Below are 21,335 nucleotides of genomic sequence, written 5' to 3'. Positions count from 1 at the left end.
GCCCACAAAGATCTCCGCCACGGCACAACCCAAGGGGGGGTGCCAACCCAGACAGGAAGACCACGTCAGTGACTCAACACACTCAAGTGACGCACCCCTCCTAAGGACGGCATGAAAGAGAACCAGTAAACCAGTGACTCAGCCCCTGTAATAGGGTTAGAGGCAGAGAATCCAAGTGGAGAGAGGTGAACCGGCCAGGCAGAGACAGCAAGGGCGGTTCCTTGCTCCAGAGCCTTTCCGTTCACCTGCACACTCCTGGGCCAGACTACACTCAATCATATGACCCACTGAAGAGATGAGTCTTCAGTAAAGACTTAAAAGTTGAGCCCGAGTCTGCGTCTCTCACATGGGTAGGCAGACCATTCCATAAAAATTGAGTTCTATAGGAGAAAGCCCTGCCTCCAGCTGTTTGCTGAAAAATTCTAGGGACAATTAGGAGACCTGCGTCTTGTGACCGTAGCGTACGCGTAGGTATGTACGGCAGGACCAAATCGGAAAGATAGGTAGGAGCAAGCCCGTGTAATGCTTTGTAGGTTAGCAGTAAAACCTTGAAATCAGCCTTTGCCTTAACAGGAAGCCAGTGTAGGGAGGCTAGCACTGGAGTAATATGATCAAATTTTTGGGTTCTAGTCAGGATTCTATTAGCCGTATTTAGCACTAACTGAAGTATATTTAGTGTTTTATCCGGGTAGCATGAAAGTAGAGCATTGCAGTAGTCTAACCTAGAAGTAACAAAAGCATGGATTAATTTTTCTGCATAATTTTTGGACAGAAAGTTTCTGATTTTTGCAATGTTACGTAGATGGAAAAAAGCTGTCCTTGAAACAGTCTTGATATGTTCGTCAAAAGAGAGATCAGGGTCGAGTAACGCTGAGGTCCTTCACAGTTTTATTTGAGACGACTTTACAACCATCAAGATTAATTGTCAGATTCAACAGAAGATCTCTTTGTTTCTTGGGACCTAGAACAAGCATCTCTGTTTTGGCCGAGTTTAAAAGTAGAAAGTTTGCAGCCATCGACTTCCTTATGTCTGAAACACAGGCTTCTAGCGAGGGCAATTTTGGGGCTTCACCATGTTTCATTGAATTGTACAGCTGTGTGTCATCCGCATAGCAGTGAAAGTTAACATTATGTTTTCGAATGACATCCCCAAGAGGTAAAATATATAGTGAAAACAATAGTGGTCCTAAAACGGAACCTTGAGGAACACCGAAATGTACAGTTGATTTGTCAGAGGACAAACCATTCACAGAGACAAACTGATATCTTTCCGACAGGTAAGATCTAAACCAGGTCAGAACTTGTCCGTGTAGACCAATTTGGGTTTCCAATCTCTCCAAAAGAATGTGGTGATCGATGGTATCAAAGGCAGACGCCATTAAAAGGTCATTTACCACCTTCACAAGTGCAGTCTCGGTGCTATGATGGGGTCTAAAATCAAACTGAAGCATTTCGTATACATTGTTTGTCTTCAGGAAGGCAGTGAGTTGCAGCGCAACAGCTTTTTCAAAAGTGTTTGAGAGGAATGGAAGATTCGATATAGGCCGATAGTTTTTTATATTTTCTGGGTCAAGGTTTGGCCTTTTCAAGACAGGCTTTATTACTGCCACTTTTAGTGAGTTTGGTACACATCCAGTGGATGGAGAGTGGTTTATTATGTTCAACATAGGAAGGGCCAAGCACAGGAAGCAGCTCTTCAGTAGTTTAGTTGGAATAGGGTCCAGTATGCAGGTTTAGAGGCCATGATTATTTTCATCATTGCGTCAAGAGATATAGTACTAAAACACTTGAGTGTCTCTCTTGATTCTAGGTCCTGGCAGAGTTGTGCAGACTCAGGACAGCTGAGCTTTGGAGGAATACGCAGATTTAAAGAGGAGTCCGTAATTTGCTTTCTAACGATCATGATCTTTTCCTCAAAGAAGTTAATGAATTTATTACTGCTGAAGTGAAAGCCATCCTCACTTGGGGAATGCTGCTTTTTAGTTAGCTTTGCGACAGTATCAAAAATAAATTTTGGATTGTTCTTATTTTCCTCAATTAAGTTGGAAAAATAGGATGATCGAGCAGCAGTGAGGGCTCTTTGATACTGCACGGTACCGTCTTTCCAAGCTAGTCGGAAGACTTCCAGTTTGGTGTGGCGCCATTTCCGTTCCAATTTTCTGGAAGCTTGCTTCAGAGCTCGGGTATCTTCTGTATACCAGGGAGCTAGTTTCTTATGACAAATGTTTTTAGTTTTTAGGGGTGCAACTGCATATAGGGTATTGCGCAAGGTTAAATTGAGTTCCTCAGTTAGGTGGTTAACTGATTCCATCAGGACAATGACCCTAAGCATACTGCTAAAGCAACACTCGAGTGGTTTAAGGGGAAACATTTAAATGTCTTGGAATGGCCTAGTCAAAGCCCAGGCCTCAATCCAATTGAGAATCTGTGGTATGACTTAAAGATTGCTGTACACTAGCGGAAGCCATCCAACTTGAAGGAGCTGGAGCAGTTTTGCCTTGAAGAATGGGCAAAAATTACAGTGGCTAGTTGTGCCAAGCTTATAGAGACGTACACCAAGAGACTTGCAGCTGTAATTGCTGCAAAAGGTGGCTCTACAAAGTATTTACTTTGGGGGGGATAAATAGTTATAGTTTTTTTGTCTTATTTCTTGTTTGCTTCACAATAAAACATATTTTGCATCTTCAAAGTGGTAGGCATGTGTAAATCAAATGATACAAACCCCACAAAAATCAATTTTAATTCCCAGTTGTAAGGCAACAAAATAGGAAAAATGCCAAGGGGGGTAAATACTTTCGCAAGCCACTGTATGTACATACCCAGTGTTCAACAGAGCTGCATGAGTTGTGACTCGTTTTTGTTGGTTATGTTGTCGTAGTTGTGTCTATGGGGGCATATGGGGGAGGGAATGCTGTCCCCCCAGGTAGGTGTTTGTCCCCCTGTGTGCTGAGGGTATCAGGTTCTTGTCCAGTTCTGGTATTTAGTTTGCCACAGACTAGTACGTGTCCCTGGGCCAGGAAATTGTTGCTCTCCCCCTCTAGGATGGAGAAGCAGTCATCGTTAAAGTATGGGGATTCTATTGGGGGGATGTGGGTAGCCTATCAGGTGTAGGCTAGATCATACTTCCAAATGAAGATAGCCTAAACAGAATACAAACATAATAATAAAATAATAATAATAATAATAATAATATCCACATTGTGTTTTCTCATGGCAGCTATTTTTCAGAGATGTGATCAACATTAATCAATCAATCAATTAATCAATAAATCAATTCTAATTCTCGCTAATGCAATATACACTCTCCCACCACCATTTGCTACATAAGTGTTTTTTAATCCTGTTCCTGTGGAGAGGTGTGTACTGCTAGGGCAAAAACACAAATGTGCACCCACTATACAGTCATTAACAGAGGTTGTTCGGTGAATAACGCTCTGGTGATTAACCTCGTCAGTCTGAGACCTGAAGACTTGTATTAGCTCCCTGAGATGATGCCTTGCCTTTAGCTCAGCAGACTTGTGGCGCACAGGTGATCCTGGTTAGAACCGCAGTCAGTCACACGGCGCCGTGACCCAAATGGGTGTCTGCAAGAAATAAAGGGAAAGGGAAAAGGGGATACCTAACCCCTCTGAATCAGAGGTGCGGGGGGCTACCGTAATCAACCACGTCATCGGCGCCAGGGGAACAGTGGGTTAACTGCCTTGCTCGGGGGCAGAACAACAGATTTTTACCTTGTCAGCGCGGGGTTTCGACCCAGCAACCTTTCGAGATCAATGGTTGATGTCACAAGGTGTTGGGCCCAAAAATCTAATTTTGCTTAAGGCCACTAAAAACCTTGATCTGGGGACCCATGATCTGTTGAGCAGTAGGCTACACGAGGAGCAAAGGGAAGTAATCCACCATTGCAACAGTATAAAATTGTGTAGGATTTGGCGGAGGTAGACCTCGTGTGGCAGTCGTTGGAGCTTTTTACAGTCTGTGTTGGAGTCATTCGAAAAAATGTAAATGTTTTATTTCAGTGTAACTAGCTAGATACATTTATTTAGCTGAATGTATTTTTATAAAAAAAAAAAATCCCCCTTCTGTTTGCGTTTGTTGCTGCCCTAATGGGCATTGTCCGCTTTTGGCCCAACCGAGGGTATGCCTGGTTAATTTTGCAACGTTTTGGTAAATCTCGCAACGTTAGTAACGTTGCAAAATTTGCGTGTTTGAATGCATCTTTGGCTTGGTTGACGTCTACAGAAGCATAATGGCGGCTTCCTTGGTGAGACCACGAGTATCTTTACCATACGACAATTCTGGTGTTAGCCCTCTTTAAACAAGTTTTTGTCAATGGCTAAACTTGATTGTGACTTATCAATGGTGTTGTTTTTGCCTACATTATTCAGGAAGTCGGGGCTATTTCGATAATGACTGGTTCTGATGATTTGAAAACAGAAGATACCGGGGTAGCTAAGTTAGCTAACCATTCATACATGCTTCAGCTCTAGTCCGAATGTGTACATCACGGCATTTCAACTATTTTGTTAAGCCAATCTGACAGTCTTTTTCTATCCCATTCTATAGGATGAGTCGGTAGAGGAAACAAAAGATGATTTGAAAAAAGATCAAGATTCTGAGGTAATTAACAATCATGCATGCAACTAGGTTATAAGGCTTCTCCACGCCTAATGTGCTTCGGTATCATCACATTTAATGACAGTCTATTATAGTAGTCTTTTCTCTATCATATTCTCCTAGGAAGACGAACCGGCAGAGGAACCAAGAGAGCCAAGGATACGTGAAACGCCAGAGGACATCAAACTCGACGCAATTGTCAACACATTGGCCTTCCATCCAAAACAAGATATTTTTGCTGCCGGGGATATTGACGGTGATATTTACGTGTAAGAAATATAACCACTTGTGATGCTTATGAACATTTACATAAATGTAAGTACCATTGTGGAAGTGAACGTCATTGTTTTGCATCCCCAGATACTCCTACTCGTGCACAGAGGGGGAGAGCAAGGAGCTATGGTCGTCTGGACATCATCTCAAGTCCTGCAGGGAAGTTGCTTTCTCTCATGATGGACAGAGTAAGTGTGATCACTGGTAGGGTTTGGTTGCCTTGCATTTATTTTGCTTGTGATACATTTTTATCATCTCATGTTGGTCAACACAACTTGCTTGGCCCTTCTGTCTGTTATGTTTTAAATGGTTAAACATCAACCAGTAGTTACTTTTCTGTGTATGTAGAACTGTTCAGCGTTTCAAAAGACAAGTCAGTCCATCTCATGGATGTGGAAGGGGGAAAACTTGTCACACGCATCGCCAAAGCCCACAGGTAAAGTCTCTCTAGTCCATTGATGTCACTAGTTTAGGGCTTTTAATTTTTTTTCTATATCCTCACTTGATCCATGTTCTGTTGAGAGAGCCTAATGATTGTATTGCACTATTGTGGTTGCAATGACTGTGTTCCTCACCTTCACCCACATTTGACTAGTGTCCCAATCAATGCACTGCTGCTGGTGGATGAGAATGTGCTTGCCACCGGGGATGATGGGGGGACACTGAAGGTTTGGGACATGAGGAAGGGCACATCGTTCATGGACCTAAAGCATCATGATGACTATATCAGCGGCATTGCTATTGACCAGGCCAAGAGAATCCTTCTCACCTCCAGGTAAGAGTTCAGTTCAGACACGGGATGGGGATGGATAATTAATAAGTGTTTTCAGTGGCTCTATTCCATGAGACTAGCATGTACAGATGTGACTTGTCAACTGACATGAATTATGTTTTATGTCACAGTGGTGATGGGACGATGGGGGTCTTCAACATCAAGAGGCGGCGATTTGAGCTCCTGTCAGAGTTCCAGAGCGGGGACCTTACCTCGGTGGCCATTATGAAAGTGAGTGTCTCATCCTCTTTATCTGAAGGTTCAGGACTGGCTAGTCTACTGGCTGAGACACTTGAAATCCTTGCATTATCTAAAAACGTTCAGAGTCAATAACTTAAGTTGTCCACTGTTCCCTGCCTCATCACACAGCGAGGGAAGAAGGTGGTGTGTGGCTCCAGTGAAGGGACTATGTACATCTTCAACTGGAACGGTTTTGGAGCCACCAGTGACCGCTTCGCTGTGAAGGCAGAATCTGTGGACTGCATTGTTCCCATTACAGACAGTATACTGTGTGCTGCCTCCATGGATGGAGTTATACGGTAAGTGTTCAGTTGGATTTTATATAGGATCTAAAGAGTTGAATGGTTTTGTAGACTTTAATAATTTAGAAGTAGTATGTTAAGTTCGTTGTCATCTGCATTAGATGATAACATGCAATGCACAGTTTTGAGGGAGATTCTTTTGCAAGGCGTTGTTCTTCAAATCTCCTATAGAGGGCAAGAGTATGCCAAACATACTTATGACATGGCTTGATTTTTCCTTAGGACCATTTTTAGTTTTCAGTGATACAGTACTGAAGTTTTTACTTAGACTAATTAGAATCTATCTCTCCCTCTTGACAGTGCCATAAACCTCCTGCCCAATCGGGTACTGGGCTGCATAGGGCAGCATGTTGGGGAGCCTATTGAGCAAATTGCCCGCTCTCGCGACTCACGTTTCCTGGCGAGCTGTGCCCATGACCAGATGATCAAGTTCTGGGACATTTCAAGTCTCCGTGACATGACAGTCAGTGACTACCGGAAGAGGAAGAAGAAAGATGGAAACCTCAAGTCCCTCAGCAAGAAAGCCTATGGGGGTGGGGATGATTTTTTTTCTGGACTGATGGAAGAGACTGAGGCAAAAAAGGAAGAGAAAGAAGAGGATGAAGGTGACAGTGACAGCGACAGTGATTAAAAGATACTTTTGGAAGTCATGCCCATCATGTGTCGCCAGAGGTGTTGTGTGCTATTGGTCAAACAACTCCTGGCCATTGCACCAATAAACTCTTCTCAGCCGGCACTGTTGAAAGAGGCATCTTGGCAGAGTGGAAGCTTTAGATGGCGTATGCTTGGGCCATAGCCTTGGAGATGAGAACAGCCTGTTTCATCCACTGCTTGCAGTGTGTTTTTCTCCTGAAACATGACTCTTCAAAAGTCTGGTGCAATCCCAGGTTAACATATGTTATGCTGTAAAAAACGTTAAATTTAGATCCCTTAGAAATTAGTACCATAGATCTGGTTGGATTCTGCCATTGGAGAGGTGAGCTATGGGAACTCAGGATCAAGGAAGGGTCTGGGGCTGCTTATGGGGTCAGAGGTCAAGTGTCACTGTTCAGATTCGTCTTGCAAGAGGAAACCCCTCGGCCTGGTTTGCTGTAGTATCTTTGCCTTATTACCAGTATTGTAGCATGACATCATGCACATGTATGTAATGTACAGCATAACATCATTTAAAAAGACATGGAAATAAAATTTTACCTTTTGACATTCGATTCGATTGATGTCCTGTTTATAAAGTATATCACTCATTGGCATCTTGTACAAAATATTATTTGCAATTTAGGGACCATGTAAAGTGATGGCAGAAGTGTGGTGTTCTGTTGGTTGTTGGAGACCAATAGTACTAAAGAGAGCAGTGCCAGAATAGAAGACACATTCCAAGAGCTTTGTCTGTGCAGATAGACAAACTGACCCAACCAGTCCTTAGAGGACACAAACTCTGGGATCTACAGGACAACAGCATTTTAACAGTCCCATAAGGCTCCCTCAATAGAGCGTCTCACCATCTTGGTTTGTATTACATGGCCCAGAATTTGTTACGGTGGCATCGTAAATCAAATTTTAAGTTGTCTCTAGTCTCCACTGCTCTTTTTTGAGGGAAGTTTGACCAATGTTAACTAGAACAGATGTTTCTCAAGAATTGGGTGTCAAGTGGATACTCTACCAGTGATGTAAAGTACTTAAGTAAAAATAAGGGCTTCTGAGTGGCGCAGTGGTCTGAGGCACTCCATCTCAGTGCTTGATGCATCATTACAGACACCCTGGTTCGAATCCAGGCTGTATCACAACTGGCCGTGATTGGGAGTCCCATAGGGTGGCGTACAATTGGCCCAGCATCGTCCGGGTATGGCCGGTATAGGCTAGCATTGTAAATAAGAATTTGTTCTTAACTGACTTACTGACTTATATTTTTTTAAATACTTGAAAGTACTACTTAAGTTGTTTTTGGGGGTATCTGTACTTTGATATTTTTGGCTACTTTTACTTCACTACATTCCTAAAGAAAATAATGTACTCCATACATTTTCCCTGACACCCAAAAGTACTTGTTACATTTTGAATGCTTAGCAGGACAGAAATTGGTCCAATTCGCACACCAATCAAGAGAACATCCCAGGTCATTCCTACTGCCTCTGAGCTGGTGGACTCACTAAACACACATGCTTCATTTGTAAATTATGTCTGTTGGAGTGTGCCTCTGGCTAGATGTAAATTAAAATAAGAAAATTATGCCATGTGGTTTGCTTAATATGAGGAATTATAAATGATTTATACATTTACTTTAGATACTTAAGTACTGTATATTTTAGCAGTTCCAAATACTTTTGATACTTAAGTATATTTAAAAACTTAGACTTACACCAGTTGTTTTTTACTGGGTGACTTTCACTTTTACTTGAGTCATTTTCGATTAAGTTATCTTTACTTTTACTCAAGTATGACAATTGGGTACTTGTTCCAGCACTGCTCTCTACTTAGGACAAAGGGGCACCTAAAAGTAGGCTAAGGTAATTACATTTGCCCTGAGGGTGGATAGAGGGAAGTGAATGAGTAGAGTGCTTTGATGGTGTGTAATGACTCCTAACTTTTCCTGGGTTAGTAACGATTTGGGGGAGCTGGGTATGACTTAAGCTGACGAGTGGGTGGACCCTCGCCTTGTTTCCTTAGGAACATAGCACAAAGACAGCAGTCATGATGCTGAGGGGGGACGGACTAGTGAAATTACCCCGCACGGTCACACGTCAGCAATGAGTGTCTTAGAATATCCTTATTGAACAGCACCACGGTTTCTTAGCATAATATTACCATAATGTGTATGGAATGAGAGACTACGATTGGGCTGTGAGACTATTCCCATGGCTTTTATTTGCAAATTGCAAATGCGTACTTTTGAGCCCCTCCCAACAATGCAGAAAGAAAAATATAGAATAAAAATAACAGGATATGAGACGTACTGTTTTTTCTCTCCACCCAGCTGAGTTACTCGCTCTATAATAACAACGGGGATGGACACCCTCAGCTGTGGTCTGTGCATGTCTGGTCTCAAATTGAGCTGGGTTGTGCCTCGGGGTTTACGATTAAATCATTACGATGAGTGGATTGCTTTTGTGACACTGTTACAAATTCCACTGTATGTTTTTCTACGGTGTTCTCCATTCATCCGTCAGTGTGATGGAATTGTATTATCATTGGACTAATAGATTGTAGTACACTTCTACCACCTCTCCCAGAAAAATCTCATCAAACTCCTTCTGCTATAGTTGTCTTTTCCTCAGCTTCATGTTTTGTCTCCAAGGTTTATAAATAATACTCAATATGTGAAATAACGTATTTTCATTACATTTGCAAATGTTTGTCACACCCAACTTCTGTAACTTTGTGCCATAGACTGAATGGTTGCGTCTTTTTAAATTAACACATTTCTGGTAAGCATCAGTGGGAATGTGATGTTAAAGGAATGTAAAACCCCGCCCCCTGTTTGAGATTTAGATAGAAGTCTCACAGTGGCACTCAGCATACCAAACTCTTTTCACTGGAGCAAGCGTCTACACCACTTCTGATCATCATCACCACAGACCAGCAATCATACCCCTGGAAGAAAATACAACGGAATCACTTTAACGTGGTTGATAGTCTGTGAAATTGTATTCGGTTGAACAGCGCACCCATCATTAAACACTGGTAAGTGTTTTGTGTTTAGTGGGATAGCTAGTTAGCCCCTAAAAAATAAGCTATCCAATTTGGCTTTGTAACGTTAGCTAGCTAAACACATTGAAGATCGACTAGATGGGGATACATTCATGTAAATAACAGGTATGGATAAATTATAGGTGGCTGGTGTACAGGCGCAAGTTAACGAGATACGGTTAGGTAGCTAGCTAGCAACTAACATCGAAGTGTTGGCTCCAATTTGGCCAACTTTTAAACCCTCTAAATTAGCGTGTGGGAAGTTTTTTTAAACCCACACGTCTATACGTTACAGACTCTAGTTGGTTCCGGGAATTGGATCCCTTGATAAAGATGTTGAAATAAGACTATAAAATAAATACAAATACTGAGCTACAGTAGCTATATTGTATGCTCAAAAAAAGTTATTTTATACTTATACAATTCCCCCGAGAAAGATTTTGTTTAACAAGTTAAGAGTCTGTCATGTAATCAATAGTTCAGCACCCTCCACTTACGAGGACAACAACACTGAGCTTTTTTCTTAAAGGTTTTATGAGATTGGAGAACACATTGGGAGAAATCTTAGACCCTTCAGAATCTTTCCAGATCCTTGATATCCTTCGCCTGCGCATATGGACTGCACTCTTCAATTCATACTACAGGTTTTCAGTGGGGTTCAAGTCCGGAGACAAATAACCATAGTAAAATATTGATTTTTGTGATCAATTAACCATTCTTTGTAGATTTTGTTGTGTGCTTGAGGTTATTGGTTCCTCACCGGCCACAAAAGGGGTTCTGATTGTGAAATGCAGTTTTATTCACTGAATCATTTTCTATGGTTTATTTTGGTCGTTCAATATTCAGATCTGTTCCTAATCATCCCTCTAAAGATTCTTGACTTTGGTCTGGTTACTGTGATGATTGGTCTCCCGAGTGGTGCAGCAGTCTAATGCACTGCATCTCAGTGCTAGAGGCGTCACTACAGACCCTGGTTCAATTCCGGGTTGTATCACAACCGGCCGTGATTGGGAGTCCCGTAGGGCGGCGCACAATTGGCCTAGTGTCTTTAGGGGTAGACCTACATTGTAAATAAGAATTGTTCTTTTAACTAACTTGCCTAGTTAAATAAAGGTTCAATAATTTTTTTTTACAAATAAATATCTGATTTACTACTGATAAAGGGCATACGGCGGCCAGTTGCGCATGTTTATACTCATATCTGGCAGATCCTGTACACGGTAAAAGTTGGGAATAATGTATAATTTGTATCTAGTGCGGTGTAGGGCTAGGGGCCAATTATGTGTGCGCACGCTCGTGTGTTGACTGACAGTAGTCCCAGGAAGTTCCATCTGACTGCACATAGAGCCCTCTGTGATTTAGAGACAGCGTGGCAGCATAGGTAGAGTGAGGGGAAAACTGGTCAAATAGAGGTGGCTTAATTTGCTACACAGAATTCCTTTTTATTCCATTGATACCCACTGGGGAATCCAACTCAATATTGAAGGTATTGCCATGAAACATTCAGATTATGCTTTGAAAATAATTTTAGTTTTGATAGTCAGTATTGACTTTCAAATAGCACAGCACATAAAGCCAACCAGGGTTTTCTCCAAAAAATGAGAGGCACTGTGCCATCTTTTGGACTGGCTGTTACACTATGAAAAAGATATATATTTATTTTTTACTTATCATGATAAGGCAATTTTTTTTGCTCTAGATTGCAGGAAATGGCAGGTGTTCAAAAACACATCTCTCGGGCCTCCACCCCAGCCATATTCAGCAGCACCACCTTGTTAAAAAATCCTGGTGAGAACCGTGCCAACGTTTTGACCTCAAGGCTGGAGCCCTTCTAAATGACGTGCTGGATACCAGACATCCTTGGGAAAGGACAAACTCAAAGGCTTGACTGAAACCATGTGCTGGTCTAAAAAAATATATATTTTTGAGGCTTTCCCTTGGCTATGACCGTGATGCTCCCTCACAAGGACAGTTTATTACTTTGTTTATATAATTATTAAGGTACACTGCAATTCAGCTCTTAGATTCCAATGTTGTACACCATGACAAACTAAACTTTACTATTGTTGTAAACTTTACTATTACGGCAAGTTCTAAGAAAATGCATATACAGTGCATTCGGAAAGTCTTCATACCGCTTGACTTTTTCCACATTTTGTTATGTTACAGCCTTATTCTAAAATTTAGTAAATAAACGTTTTTCCTAATCAATCTACACACAATACCCCATAATGAAAAGGCAAATTTGTTTTTAGGAAGTTTTGCAAATTGATTAAATATATATAACAGAAATACCTAATTTACATAAGTATTCAGACCTTTTGCTATGAGACTTGAAATTGAGTTCAGGTGCATCCTGTTTCCATTGATCATCCTTAAGATGTTTCTACAACTTGATTGAAGTCCACCTGTGGTAAATTCAATTGATTGGACATGATTTGGAAAGGCAAGCACCTGTCTATATAAAGGTTGACAGTGCATGTCAGAGCAAAAACCAAGCCATGAGGTCGAAGGAATTGTCCGTAGAGCTCAGAGACAGGATTGTCGAGGCACAGATCTGGAGAAGGATACCAAAAATGGCCTCATCATTCTTAAATGGAAGTAGTTTGGAACCACCAAGACTCTTCCTAGAGCTGGCCGCCTGGCCAAACGGAGCAATCGGGGGAGAAGGGCCTTGGTCAGGTATGTGACCCGATGGTCACTCCGACAGAGCTCCAGAGTTCCTCTGTGGAGATGGGAGAACCTTCCAGAAGTACAACCATCTCTACAGCACTCCACCAATCAGGCCTCTATGGTAGAGTGGCCAGACGGAAGCCACTCCTCAGTAAAAGGCACATGACAGCCCATTTGGAGTTTGCCAAAAGGCACCTAAAGGACTCTCAGACCATGAGAAACAAGATTTTCTGGTTTGATGAAACCAAGATTGAACTCTTTGGCAGATGAGAACCTGCTCAGGACCTCAGACTGGGGCGAAGGATCACCTTCCAACAGGACAACGACCCTAAGCACACATCCAAGACAACGCAGGAGTGGCTTCGTGACAAGTCTCTGAATGTCCTTGAGTGGCCCAGCCAGTGCCCAGACTTGAACGCTACAAGCTTGTAGCACCATACCCAAGAAGACTCAAGGCTGTAATCGCTGCCAAAGGCGTTTCAACAAAGTTCTGAGTAAAGGGTCTGAATACTTACGTAAATGTGATATTTTTTAAAACATAAGTGTTTTTGCTTTGTCATTAAGGGGTATTGTGTGTAGATTGAGGGGGGGGGAATTATTGTATCAATTTTAGAGTAAGGCTGTAATTTAACAAAATGTGGGAAAAGTCAATGGATATGAATACTTTCCGAATGCACTGTATGTAATTGACACCCTGCTCGGTAAAGGATGTCCGTAGCGCCAGGAGTTCAAATAAATGACAGGCCCATCTGTATTTGCTTAGTTTCTGTTAAATGGAAATGTTGGGGGAAAAATTGCTATTTTATCACTCAATCCATTGAAAAAATTAGTATGTAGACCCCCATCTTACATGATTGTATTTTCTTCCTCGAGAGGGAGAATGATGGAGGTGAGGAGGATCTGTTGTATTGGGGCTGGCTACGTGGGCGGTCCCACCTGCAGCGTCATCGCACAGATGTGCCCTGAAGTGACGGTTACCGTGGTTGACGTGAACGAGGACCGCATCCGTGCCTGGAATTCTGATAGCCTTCCCATCTTTGAGGTGAGTGGGAGACAATATTAGTACAAGAAACTATCAGAACAGATCTCAACCTAGTAGAACTTGTCTCAACTGCAGGAAATTAAGTAAAACTGTATTACTTATTCATATCCAGGTTTCTCAAAGATCTGTCCTAACTTGTATTGGTCTTTCCAATATTTCCAGCTACTAGTGTTGCCACGTAAAGTCATTCATTTTGGCCACATGACCTTTGAGCTCATGATACTTTTGACACTTGTGCTCTAACAACCTCTTTCTCTTTCTAGCTTGGACTCCAGGAAGTGGTGGAATCATGCCGTGGGGTCAACCTTTTCTTCTCCACAGACATTGATGAGGCCATAAGAAATGCAGACCTGGTCTTCATATCTGTAAATACTCCTTTTCAACACTTTCCTTTCTTATGTCAATTGCTTTCATTGGAAGTATTGTTGAGACATGTGTTTCAGTTTTGCATTCTTTGAAGGTAATAGTAATAATTTGGTGGTTGCTTACTTCATACGTGTATTTTTAAAAAATATTTAAAAAATCTCCCCCTAAGACAACCTCTGGGGGTCACGACCAGGGTCAGCAATTAGGGCTAAGTGCCTTGCTCAAGGACACAGACAGATTTTCCACCATGTCTGCTCGGGGATTCGACCTAGTGACCTTTAGTTTACTGGCCAAATGCTCCAACCACCTGCCGCCCAAAGTGCAGTGATGGAGAAAGATCCTTGATTGAATCCACCTGAAACATTTCCCCTTTCCTTTGCCAGGTCAATACGCCTACCAAGACATTTGGGATTGGTAAGGGTCGAGCAGCGGACCTGAAGTACATAGAAGCATGTGCCCGGCGCATTGCCGACGTCTCCAGTGGCTGTAAGATTGTTGTGGAGAAAAGCACAGTTCCTGTACGTGCTGCTGAGAGCATCCGCCGCATCTTCAATGCCAACACCAAGAGTAGCCTCAGCTTCCAGGTGATTAGAGGGGACAGGCTTGCATGTGTGGATGGACTGTGTATCAAACGTCTACTTTCATCTACCTGCCATGTCTTCAGGTCTTTAAAAGTATGATCTTGTTCTCCTGCAGGTTCTCTCAAACCCAGAGTTTCTTGCTGAGGGAACAGCCATCACTGATCTGAAGAATCCAGACAGGGTATTGATTGGGGGGGATGAGACCCCTGAGGGCCAACATGCTATTCAGGCCTTGCGGAGCATCTATGAACACTGGGTCCCTAAGAACAAGATCATCACCACCAATACCTGGTCCTCTGAGCTTTCCAAGCTGGTATTTATATGTCCTTCTATGTCCTTCTGTACATTACTGTATAACAATCTCAGGTCAGCAGTGTTACGATCTGAGACACCTCCTGCAATGTTTCCTGCCTTTATTCATTGGCTCACTTCTCTATCCTTGGTTTTCCCTCTTTTTTTTTTTTATAGGCAGCCAATGCCTTTCTTGCCCAACGTATCAGTAGCATCAACTCTATCAGTGCCCTCTGTGAGGTAACCGGTGCTGATGTGGAGGAGGTGGCGCATGCCATTGGGACAGACCAGAGAATAGGCAGTCGCTTCCTGAAGGCCAGCGTAGGTGAGTGGGAGAGAAGCAAGGCTGGAGTGGTTGAGTTGTGGAGTAGTAACAGTTAAGTTGTGGTTGGATGAGATCATTGGGTGGTTGGATGAGATCATTGGATGACTGAGTGATTGGGTTTCAGTTATGGAAAAGTGGGATGTGAGTGGATGAGTTCAGTCATGATACATTCTGTGTTTGTTTCACAGGATTTGGTGGCAGCTGTTTCCAGAAAGACGTTCTCAATCTTGTGTACCTATGCGAGGCGCTGAACTTACCCGAGGTTGCAAGATACTGGCAACAGGTGGGCTTTTATCATCAACTCAAAGTAGTGCAATACAGAACTCGCTTCTCATTTGATAAGACATTCCTGTAACACTTTATTGTTTTACGGTCAGTAAAATACAGTATCACAATGACAAATGTTGAACATCTCATTGTTGCGTCTCCCAGGTTATAGAGATAAACGACTACCAGCGAAAACGATTCTCCTCACGGATAATCAACTGCCTCTTCAACACAGTGACAGACAAGAAGATAGCCTTGCTCGGATTCGCTTTCAAGAAAAACACTGGCGATACAAGGTATGGAGGGGCATTTAAAATATTTATCTGCTTACATCCAAAGCTCTGAGCATATTGTCCTGTTGCCCCCTCCAAGCTTATATACTCATATCCTTGTGTGCATTTTGTTTTTAGGGAATCTTCTAGTATCTACATCAGTCGCTACCTGCTGGAGGAGGGAGCCTGTCTACACATCTATGACCCACAGGTTAAAGCTGAGCAGATCATGCAGGACCTGACTAAGCCCACACTCTCAGAAAGACATGACACTGCCACAGGTAGCCACAGTGTTCTTTCTGTAAATTAATATAATAGTAAATCATCAAGAAGATTAACGTGAATACCTTTATTGAATACATAATGATATTTCAAGGGGTGTTCTGTTCTCTCTGTGTTAGTTGCCATAACGTGGGATACTTTTTTTGCCTATTCTAATGAGATGGGATTAATGTTTGTTGTATAATTGTGTGAAAAAGTTGTATTTATATGCATTAAGTAATCCTTGTTTATCCTCGCTCATCCTAGTTTCTCGTCTAGTCACCATCGTCACAGACCCATACAAGGCTTGTGAGAATGCCCATGCAATTGTGATCTGCACAGAGTGGGATATGTTCACGGTGTGTATTTAAATTTTTAAACTACTCACTCATCAAATGGCAAGGAGATGACTCTGGCCACACAGATTTTGGTGCCACTTATATAATGACATACCGTAGTTGCACTGTTCATTGATGAAAGGGAGCTCTCAATGTAAACCATGAAGTCTATATTTGTATTGCAGGAGCTGGACTATGAGAGGATCCATAAAGCCATGCTGAAACCTGCCTTCATCTTTGACGGCAGAAGGATCTTGGACAGCTTGCACGACCAACTCCAGCATATTGGCTTCCAGGCGAGTAACCACGGCCACAGTAAAAATATGTTTCGTAACATACACCAGATAGGTGCAGTGACATGTGTTGTTTTACAGGGTCAGCCATAGTAGTATGGCAAACCTTTGAGCAAATTAGGGATAAGTGCCTTAGTCAAGGGCACATCGGCAGATTTTTCACCTTTTTCGAACTGGCCAAACACTCTAACCTCTAGACTACCTGTCATCCTACAGTAAGACGTGAATAATGTCTAGGATTCTGATGAGATTATGCAAACACCCTAGGACCAAAAAAAAGGTTGTCTTTGCTTTTGGAAGGCTGTGCTGACTAAAAGCCAAATATCCATTCACAGCAGCATGCTTAGTGAGTCCCATTACTATTTGAAAAAAGTTGAGTAATAGACAGTCCAGCAGTTTCCAAAGTAACTGTTTTGTCCTTTCCAGGTGGAGACTATTGGGAAAAGAGTTAACCAAAGAATCCCTTTCACTGCCAGTGGTGACAGGTCTGAAATGGACCAACCGCAAACATTGAAGAAGAACAAACTGTGAAGTGTTCTTTACGGGACAGCAGCGTCAGAGCCGGCTCAATGCAGTAGAAAATTAAACCAAGTTATAATTTTGCTTTAATATTAAAATCAGACATTTCAGCACCCGCATCAACTAGATGGAATGACTTCAAACAAATAATTATGTTAGCTACAATGAAAGATAGGCCTGGAGAATGTTTTGGTTAGGGTTCAAGACCTGGTTTGTCGGCTACATGCGGCAACAATATCCCTCCAACCTTGTGCTTAATTTCTTTGTTTTGTGCATGTTGGACAACTACCAGGGTTTGGATGTTTTACTTACACAAGGGGTAAAACAACTTAAACTGATTTCATAACTTTCTGTATTTGCCCTTTCAAGTTTTCTGCCTAAAAGTATTCCTGTATGAAAGCAATTTTTAAAGGACAGATTCCATTTTTCTTACTAAAGATAATGTATTTAGTTTTTATTCATTTCAAAGCAATTTTTATACAAGATGGTGCTAGTTGAATGTGAACTTAAGCATTGTGAACCCGATAATGCAATATTCTAATTATATGTATTATCTTTATGCATGAACTCTGTAAAGTAAAACATTTATCTATAGTTTTTACATGCAGAATAAAAAGCATTTTTAGTATCTGGAATTTAAAAAATGATGATTTGCAGGCCCAGAATCAATAGTACTGTACTACAATTGTTACTTAATCTCAAGTGTTGTGTACTATGTAGTGGTGTTGCAAGGTTGCTCCACCTCCTTATTAGTTAGATGTCTCATGGATGGTCAGGCATTCGCACGGTCATTCTGTCAGCTAATTCTAGGAAACTGGAAGACTTTCCTATTGGAACTGCATACCTCGGTCGACATGCACTACTGGGTTCCCCGTGGAGCAGCCATGGGGCAGTGGCTTTATTTGACACATGATCCTAATCCTCAACATCTGTTCTGCTCTGACATGCACTTTAGCAACAAGGCCCAAATTATGACACACATGTAGTGCCTTCAGAAAGTATTCATACCCCTTGACTTATACCACATTTTGTTGGTGTTACAGCCTGAATTCAAAATGGATTAAATATTTTTTTCCCTCACCTATCTACACACAATACCCCGTTATGACAAAGTGAAAACATGTTTTTAGAATATTTTTTTGCAAATGTATTTAAAATGAAATACAGAAATATGGATGTATTCACACCCCTTTGCTATGGCACTCCAAATTGAGCTCAGGTGCATCCAATTTTTTTTGATCATCCTTGGGATGTTGCTACAACTTGATTGGAGTCCAATTCAATTGTTTGGACATGATTTAGAAAGAAACACACCTGTCGCGCGGCAGGTAGCCTCAGGGTTAGAGCGTGGGCCTGTAACCAAAGGTTGTTGGTTCAAATACTGGAGCTGACGAGGTCAAAAATATATAACCTGTCACTGTGCCCTTGAGCAAGGCACTTAACCCTAATTGCTCCAGGGGCACTGTACAATGGGTACCCTTACTGTGACCCCACTCCCTGTGGGTGTCTCGGGGAGTTAGGAGGCGGGCAAAAAACAACATTTAGATTACACACTTGCCTGCAACAGGACAGATATAAGCACCCCCCAAATTGTTATTATATAGAAGGTCCCACAGTTGTCATAGTAGAAACTATACCATAAAGTCCAAGGAACTGTAAGCATAGTACCAGTCAAAAGTTTGGACACACCTACTCATTCAAGGGTTTTTATTTATTTTGACTCTTTTCTACATTGTAGAATAATAGTGGAGACATCAAAACTATCACATAACACATATGTAATCATAGTAACCAAAAAAAAGTGTTAAACAAATCATTTATTTGAGATTCTTCAAAGTAGCCACCCTTTGCCTTGATGACAGCTTTGCACACGCTTGTCATTCTCCCAACCAGCTTCACCTGGAATGCTTTTCCAACAGTCTTGAAAGAGTTCCCACATATGCTGAGCACTTGGTGGCTGCTTTTCCTTCACTTTGTGCCCCAAATAATCCCAAATCATCTCAATTGGGTTGAGGTCAGGTGATTGTGGAGGCCAGGTCATCTGATGCAGCTCTTCATCACTCTCCTTCTTGGTCAAATAGCCCTTACACAGCCTGGATGTGTGTTGGGTCATTGTCCTGTTGAAAAACAAAATGATAGTCCCACTAAGCTCAAACCAGATGGGATGGCGTATCGCTGCAGAATGCTGTGGTAGCCATGCTGGTTAAGTGTGCCTTGAATTCTGAATAAATCCCAGTGTCACCAGCAAAGCACCATCACACCTCCTCCTCCATGCTTCATGGTGGTAACCACACATGCGGAGATAATCCGTTCACATACTCTGCGTTTCACAAAGGTTGGAACCAAAAATCTCAAATTTGGACTCATCAGACCAAAGGACAGATTTCCACCAGTCTAATGTTCATTGCTCGTGTTTCTTGGCCAAGCAATTCACTTCTTAATGGTGTTCTTTAGTAGTAGGTATCTTTACAGCAATTTGACCATGAAGGCCTGATTCACGCAGTCTCCTCTGAACAGTTGATGTTGAGATGTGTCTGTTACTTGAACTCTGTGAAGCATTTATTTGGGCTGCAATTTCTGAGGCTAGTAACTCTAATGAACTTATTCTCTGCAGCAGAGGTAACTCTGGGTCTTCCTTTCCTGTGGTGGTCCTCATGTGAGGCAGTTTCATCATAGCGCTTGATGGTTTTTGCGACTGCACTTGAAGAAACTTTCAAAGTTCTTGAAATTTTCCAGATTGACTGACCTTCATGTCTTAAAGTAATGATGGGCTGTAGTTTCTCTTTGCTTATTTAAGCTGTTCTTGCCATAATATGGACTTGGTCTTTTACCAAATAGGGCTATCTTGTGTATACCACCCCTACCTTGTCACAACACAACTGATTGGCTCAAATGCATTAAGGAAAGAAATTCCACAAATTAACTTTTAACAAGACACACCTGTTAATTGAAATGCATTCCAGGTGACTACCCCATGAAGCTGGTTGAGAGAATGCCAATAGTATGCAAAGCTGTCATCAATAAAAAGGGTGACTACTTTGAAGAATTTCAAAAAATAAAATATATTTTGATTTGTTTGACACTTTTTTGGTTACTACATGATTCCCTATGTGTTATTTCCTTGTTTTGATGTCTTCACTATTATTCTACAATGTAGAAAATAGTAAAAAATAAATAAAAAACCCTGAATGAGTAGGTGTGTCCAAAGTTTTGACTGGTACTGTATATCTCCGAGATTGTGATGAGGCATATATCTGTGGAAGTGTTTAAAAATATTTCTTGTGTTGAAAGTTCCAAGAGCACAGTGGTCTTCATCATTGGGAAATTTAAAAAAAATATGGAACTACCCAGACTGCCTCGTGCTAGCTGTCCGACCAAACTGAGCAACCAGGCAAGAACGACCTTGGTCAGGGAGGTGACCAAGAACCCAATGACCACTCTGACAGAACTACAGAGTTCCTTGGCTGAGATGGGAGAACAGAAGGACAACAGTCTCTACAGCACTTCACCAATCTAGGCTTTATGGGAGAGTGGCCAGACGGAAGCCACTCCTGAGAAAAAGCCACATGAAAACAAACCTGGAGTTTGCAGAAAGGACGTGAAAGACTCAAGAGCATAAGGCAAAATATTATGTGGTCTGAAGAGACAAACATTTAAATATTAGGCCTGAATGCAAAGTGCTATGTCTGGAGAAAACCAGGCACAACATCACCCATCTAACACCATCCCTACTGTGAAGCATGGTGGTGGCAGCATCATGCTATGGGGATGCTTTTCAGTGGCAGGGACTGGGAGACTGGTAAGGATAGAGAAAACAATGAATGGAGACAAATACAGGCAAATCCTTGATGTGAACCTGCTTCAGAGTGCAAATGACCTTAGACTGTGGTGAAGATTTACATTCCAACAGGACAATGACCCCAAGCATACAGCCAAAGCAATGCTGGAATGGCTTCAGAACAAGAATGTGAAAGTCCTTGAGTGGCCCAGCCAAAGCCCAGACTTGAATCATATAAAAAAAACATGTGGAAAGACTTGAAGATTGCTGTTCACTGCCACTCCCCATCTAATTTAGCAGAACTTGAGAAAATCTGCAAGGAAGAATGGGAGAAAATCCCCAAATCCAGATGTGCAAAGCTGATACAGACATACCCAAGATGACTCAAAGCTGTAATCTCAGCCAAAGGTGTTCCTAAAAGTGTTGATTTAGGGGTGTGAA

General features: G+C 41.9%; 2 protein-coding genes across 4 annotated transcripts; both read left to right on the top strand.

Annotated features, from left to right (window-relative positions):
- Positions 1–4,032: 4,032 nt before the first annotated feature.
- Positions 4,033–7,410, top strand: wdr55 (WD repeat domain 55). Its single transcript, XM_055935308.1, has 10 exons — positions 4,033–4,264; positions 4,389–4,448; positions 4,567–4,620; positions 4,741–4,886; positions 4,978–5,078; positions 5,239–5,326; positions 5,486–5,665; positions 5,794–5,893; positions 6,032–6,201; positions 6,505–7,410. Exons 1-10 carry the CDS (start codon positions 4,250–4,252, stop codon positions 6,833–6,835), a joined length of 1,245 nt encoding a protein of 414 aa, XP_055791283.1. The 5' UTR covers positions 4,033–4,249; the 3' UTR covers positions 6,836–7,410.
- Positions 7,411–9,675: 2,265 nt separating this feature from the next.
- LOC129863368 (UDP-glucose 6-dehydrogenase-like) lies at positions 9,676–20,309 on the top strand. Of its 3 annotated transcripts, none has more exons than XM_055935307.1 (13): positions 9,676–9,882; positions 11,588–11,676; positions 13,435–13,603; positions 13,867–13,968; positions 14,353–14,553; positions 14,666–14,863; positions 15,019–15,166; positions 15,355–15,449; positions 15,599–15,729; positions 15,844–15,986; positions 16,234–16,325; positions 16,490–16,600; positions 17,024–20,309. In XM_055935307.1, the coding sequence occupies exons 3-13, from the start codon at positions 13,442–13,444 to the stop codon at positions 17,126–17,128; spliced, it is 1,488 nt and encodes a 495-aa protein (XP_055791282.1). In that variant the 5' UTR covers positions 9,676–9,882; positions 11,588–11,676; positions 13,435–13,441; the 3' UTR covers positions 17,129–20,309. The 3 variants fall into 3 exon arrangements, with proteins under 3 accessions (XP_055791282.1, XP_055791281.1, XP_055791280.1); XM_055935306.1 differs by having other exon boundaries at positions 11,588–11,889; XM_055935305.1 differs by lacking the exon at positions 11,588–11,676.
- Positions 20,310–21,335: the final 1,026 nt, after the last annotated feature.

Source organism: Salvelinus fontinalis, chromosome 10 (genome assembly GCF_029448725.1).
Source record: "Salvelinus fontinalis isolate EN_2023a chromosome 10, ASM2944872v1, whole genome shotgun sequence".
Taxonomy (NCBI): Eukaryota; Metazoa; Chordata; class Actinopteri; order Salmoniformes; family Salmonidae; genus Salvelinus; species Salvelinus fontinalis.
This window is presented reverse-complemented; position numbering and strand designations above follow the sequence as displayed.

What these genes read in the sequence shown, in the direction of transcription:
- wdr55 (XM_055935308.1), top strand. An exon ending in TGAAAACAGAAGATACCGGG is followed by an intron (nt 4,449 to 4,566) that starts GTAGCTAAGTTA and finishes CCCATTCTATAG; the next exon opens with GATGAGTCGGTAGAGGAAAC. An exon ending in AGAATCCTTCTCACCTCCAG is followed by an intron (nt 5,666 to 5,793) that starts GTAAGAGTTCAG and finishes TTTATGTCACAG; the next exon opens with TGGTGATGGGACGATGGGGG.
- LOC129863368 (XM_055935305.1), top strand. Translation starts at nt 13,442, where the DNA reads ATGATGGAGGTGAGGAGGATCTGTTGTATTGGGGCTGGCTACGTGGGC. An exon ending in ATAGCCTTCCCATCTTTGAG is followed by an intron (nt 13,604 to 13,866) that starts GTGAGTGGGAGA and finishes TTCTCTTTCTAG; the next exon opens with CTTGGACTCCAGGAAGTGGT. An exon ending in CAGACCTGGTCTTCATATCT is followed by an intron (nt 13,969 to 14,352) that starts GTAAATACTCCT and finishes TTCCTTTGCCAG; the next exon opens with GTCAATACGCCTACCAAGAC.